The sequence below is a fragment of the Myotis brandtii genome, unplaced genomic scaffold (genome assembly GCF_000412655.1).
Source record: "Myotis brandtii unplaced genomic scaffold, ASM41265v1 scaffold333, whole genome shotgun sequence".
Lineage (NCBI taxonomy): Eukaryota > Metazoa > Chordata > Mammalia > Chiroptera > Vespertilionidae > Myotis > Myotis brandtii.
Window position 1 is genome coordinate 8,460 of NW_005362842.1, and position 3,584 is coordinate 12,043.

The 3,584-nt window shown below is 50.6% G+C and overlaps 1 protein-coding gene across 1 annotated transcript; it reads right to left on the bottom strand.

The window, feature by feature from the left end:
* Positions 1-957: 957 nt before the first annotated feature.
* Positions 958-3,584, bottom strand: LOC102260715 (elafin). Its single transcript, XM_005871222.2, has 3 exons — positions 3,475-3,584; positions 2,404-2,660; positions 958-1,124 (listed from the first exon to the last, which is right to left on the bottom strand). The coding sequence occupies exons 1-2, from the start codon at positions 3,551-3,553 to the stop codon at positions 2,416-2,418; spliced, it is 324 nt and encodes a 107-aa protein (XP_005871284.1). The 5' UTR covers positions 3,554-3,584; the 3' UTR covers positions 958-1,124; positions 2,404-2,415.

Genomic DNA, 3,584 nt, shown 5'->3' on the forward strand with positions numbered 1-3,584 from the left:
TGAGGTGCCCAGAAGCAGCAATGGTATGCTCTACTGTGACTCAAGAGTAAAAGATTATGGGAGCTTCCAGGAGCACAGGTATTGTGGATGAATTTGTGTCTCCATAAAAATACCAAGCTGCAGAAAGGGAAGGCATAGTACCATCTAGTGTGAAAAGGCTGAGAATGTAGGCTGTGATTGAAATAGAGGCAGAAAGATAATTCAGGTTCATCAAAAGTGACCTTGTGAAATAAATTATTGCTGATGGAGTAACTGGCAGAAGGTAAGTCTTGCTGTCTAGCTTGTTATGAGAAGGCACTTTCCCAGGGGCAATTCCATGGTGACTGGGGAGTCTTTCAGAGGTGGCAAAGCTGGGCTAGAACTCAGGTCACTGACTCCCAAGCCTGTGCTTTTCCCACTCCACCCAAAATGCTCCTCCTCCTCCTGTGGCTTTGGCCTCCAGAGAGCTTCCTTGTCCAAGGGCAGTGGAGCCAAAAACAGAGCCACAAGGTCATTCAAGATTGCCCAACAAATACTCCCCATTCTCGTCACTACTTGGATCTGCCCTGCCCCCAACTTTATATCTCCAGAAAACAGTATTCAACATTCCTACTAAAGGATTAAGGACTTGGAGTGTCTTGTCTCCTCATTCACATCCTAAAATCTAAAGTTGGGAGAGGATATTGCTTAATCCAAAGGGATTGTGTGCTAATGGAGGCATCTTGGGCATGAACAAGTGAAATGTCCAGATTTCCATTTCCTGGTGATATGGAGAATATAGTTCTTGGGTTGTTTATTTGATTTCTAATATTAATCCCTAGGAGTGGGGTCTCTTGCTCCTGCCCCTGCTCTCCTTCACACCAGGAACAGCTCCCACAGAGCCCTCTCGCCCCCACCCTCACTGGGGAGAGGGAATCCCAACTCCACACCCACCTCCAGGAGATTCCAGGAGCATAGAAGTCATAGGAGCCAAACAAATGGAGTAGAAAGCAGTCTTTTATTAGGAAATCACTGAGAGAAGCAGCCCAGGTTTAGGCAACCTCGATGAGAGGAAGAATGAGCCATGTGAGAAAGGCATTCAAATGCTGTAGGGACCAGGGACTGCAGTCCTGGGTCTTCACCGGTGCAGCAAGAGCAGGCTCCACCTGGTAGGAGAGAGGAGAACCAGAGCTATGAGTCAGCAGATCAAAGCACTCAGAGGCTGTGAGAGATAGGGTCAAGTCCACATGTCACTCCTCTAAGAAGCCCAGTTACAGCCTCTGAGACCCCTCAGTTTCCGCATCACCTTCCAGTATCCTCCCTCTCAAGAACCAAGGATCATTTCCCACCGCTCAGCTTTCTCTGTGCCCTCGGGAGTTACCTCTTCCTCCATTCAGTTCTTATTCCAAGCCCAGTTACAGCCTTTGAGACCCCTCAGTTTCCCCATCACCTTCCAGTATCCTCCCTCTCAAGAACCAAGGATCATTTCCCACCGCTCAGCTTTCTCTGTGCCCCTGGGAGTTACCTCTTCCTCCATTCAGTTCTCGGGCATCGTACAGACTCTTCCACAACGGCCCATACAGCACTTCTTGTTCCCGGTGCATTCAGAGTCGTTCATACAGGCGTCATGGATATCCATCCTGGGGCACACTATCAGACTACTGGGGCAGGAGCCAGGCTTAGAGGGAACTTTTGATGGAACTTTGACTGGACCAGGCCCCTTGCCTGGACGTGGATCTTGTCCTTTGTCCAGAACTTGGTCAGCTTCTTGACCTCTATAAGGAACTGTTGAAAGAAGAAATGTACCCATAGTTAGACACCATCTCCCTCTTTCAACTATCTTGTCTTTCTTCTTGGTCCAGTCACTGCTCACTCCAGTGTCCCCCAAATTATGATCTGAGGTGGAGGAGGATCACCAAGGCTAACTCGGGTTTGTGCTCTTGGAAGGCTATTCCCTGAGCTTTGGGGAAGGGTCTACAGGACCACAGTTTGCCATCCCTCCATTCCAAGTCCGGTGCTCAGGAGGCGATGCCAGACTGGAGTGACTCCAAGAAGCGAGAAGGATACATTGTCACTTCTGAGGGGAGAAGAGCTCCAAGACACAGGCCAGGAGACCTGAGCTCCTCCTGGCTCTGGAGATCGCCTTGACAATTGCTCACCCTCTCTAGGTCTCAGTGTCCTCCTTAGTAAAATGGTGGTCTTCTTCAAATTACATGCTTTCTGAGGCCTTGCAGGTTCTTAACCTCCTCTTAGAGGACTGATTAGTCTCAGGTGATTGTACAGGGCAGACAGACAGGGGACAGACCCTACACCCAGGGCCCAGATTCCCGGGACTCCTCACTTCATTCTGCAGAAGTCCCAATGTCTAAGGACAAGGCCACATAACCACACTTCTCCCTATCTCAGTCCTGGGGTGAAAAGCTGGACAACCTCCTCGGGAGTTACCTCTTCCTCCATTCAGTTCTTATTCCACTTGGGCGTCATACAGACTCTTCCACAAGAGCCCATACAGCACTTCTTGTTCCCGGTGCATTGAGAGTCCCTCATACAGGCGTTAGGGGGATTCATCATGGCACACTGCATCTGAATCCTGGGGCAGGAGCCAGGCTTTGATGGAAGTTTGACTGGACCATGCCCCATGCCTGGACGTGTAACTTGTCCTTTGGCCAGAACTTGGTCAGCTTCTTGACCTCTATAAGGAACTGTTGAAAGAAGAAATGTACCCATAGTTAGACACCATCTCCCTCTTTCAACTATCTTGTCTTTCTTCTTGGTCCAGTCACTGCTCACTCCAGTGTCCCCCAAATTATGATCTGAGGTGGAGGAGGATCACCAAGGCTAACTCGGGTTTGTGCTCTTGGAAGGCTATTCCCTGAGCTTTGGGGAAGGGTCTACAGGACCACAGTTTGCCATCCCTCCATTCCAAGTCCGGTGCTCAGGAGGCGATGCCAGACTGGAGTGACTCCAAGAAGCGAGAAGGATACATTGTCACTTCTGAGGGGAGAAGAGCTCCAAGACACAGGCCAGGAGACCTGAGCTCCTCCTGGCTCTGGAGATCGCCTTGACAATTGCTCACCCTCTCTAGGTCTCAGTGTCCTCCTTAGTAAAATGGTGGTCTTCTTCAAATTACATGCTTTCTGAGGCCTTGCAGGTTCTTAACCTCCTCTTAGAGGACTGATTAGTCTCAGGTGATTGTACAGGGCAGACAGACAGGGGACAGACCCTACACCCAGGGCCCAGATTCCCGGGACTCCTCACTTCATTCTGCAGAAGTCCCAATGTCTGAGGCCAAGGCCACATAACAACACTTCTCCCACAGTCTTCCTATCTCAGTCCTGGGGTGAAAAGCTGGACAACCTCCTACTTTATCTGGATACAATGGAAGTGACCAGAGGCTGAAGTGAAGGCCTAAGCCCTGCCTTTTGCTCCAGAAGTGCTTCCTGTCAGCACCCAGGTTGCCCCTGACAGCCTCTCCTCAACCCAACCCAGCCCCAGCCGGGCCACTTGTCCACTCACCTCCACTGACAGCTGCCTGTCCCACCAGCATGCCGAGGACGAGGAGAACCGCCAGAACCAAGAAGCTGCTGGGTCTCATGTTGTCAGGAGGGTGTGTGGCTAAGGGCTGA

What these genes read in the sequence shown, in the direction of transcription:
- LOC102260715 (XM_005871222.2), bottom strand. Translation starts at nt 3,553, where the DNA reads ATGAGACCCAGCAGCTTCTTGGTTCTGGCGGTTCTCCTCGTCCTCGGC. An exon ending in ACAGGCAGCTGTCAGTGGAG is followed by an intron (nt 2,661 to 3,474) that starts GTGAGTGGACAA and finishes TTCTTTCAACAG; the next exon opens with TTCCTTATAGAGGTCAAGAA.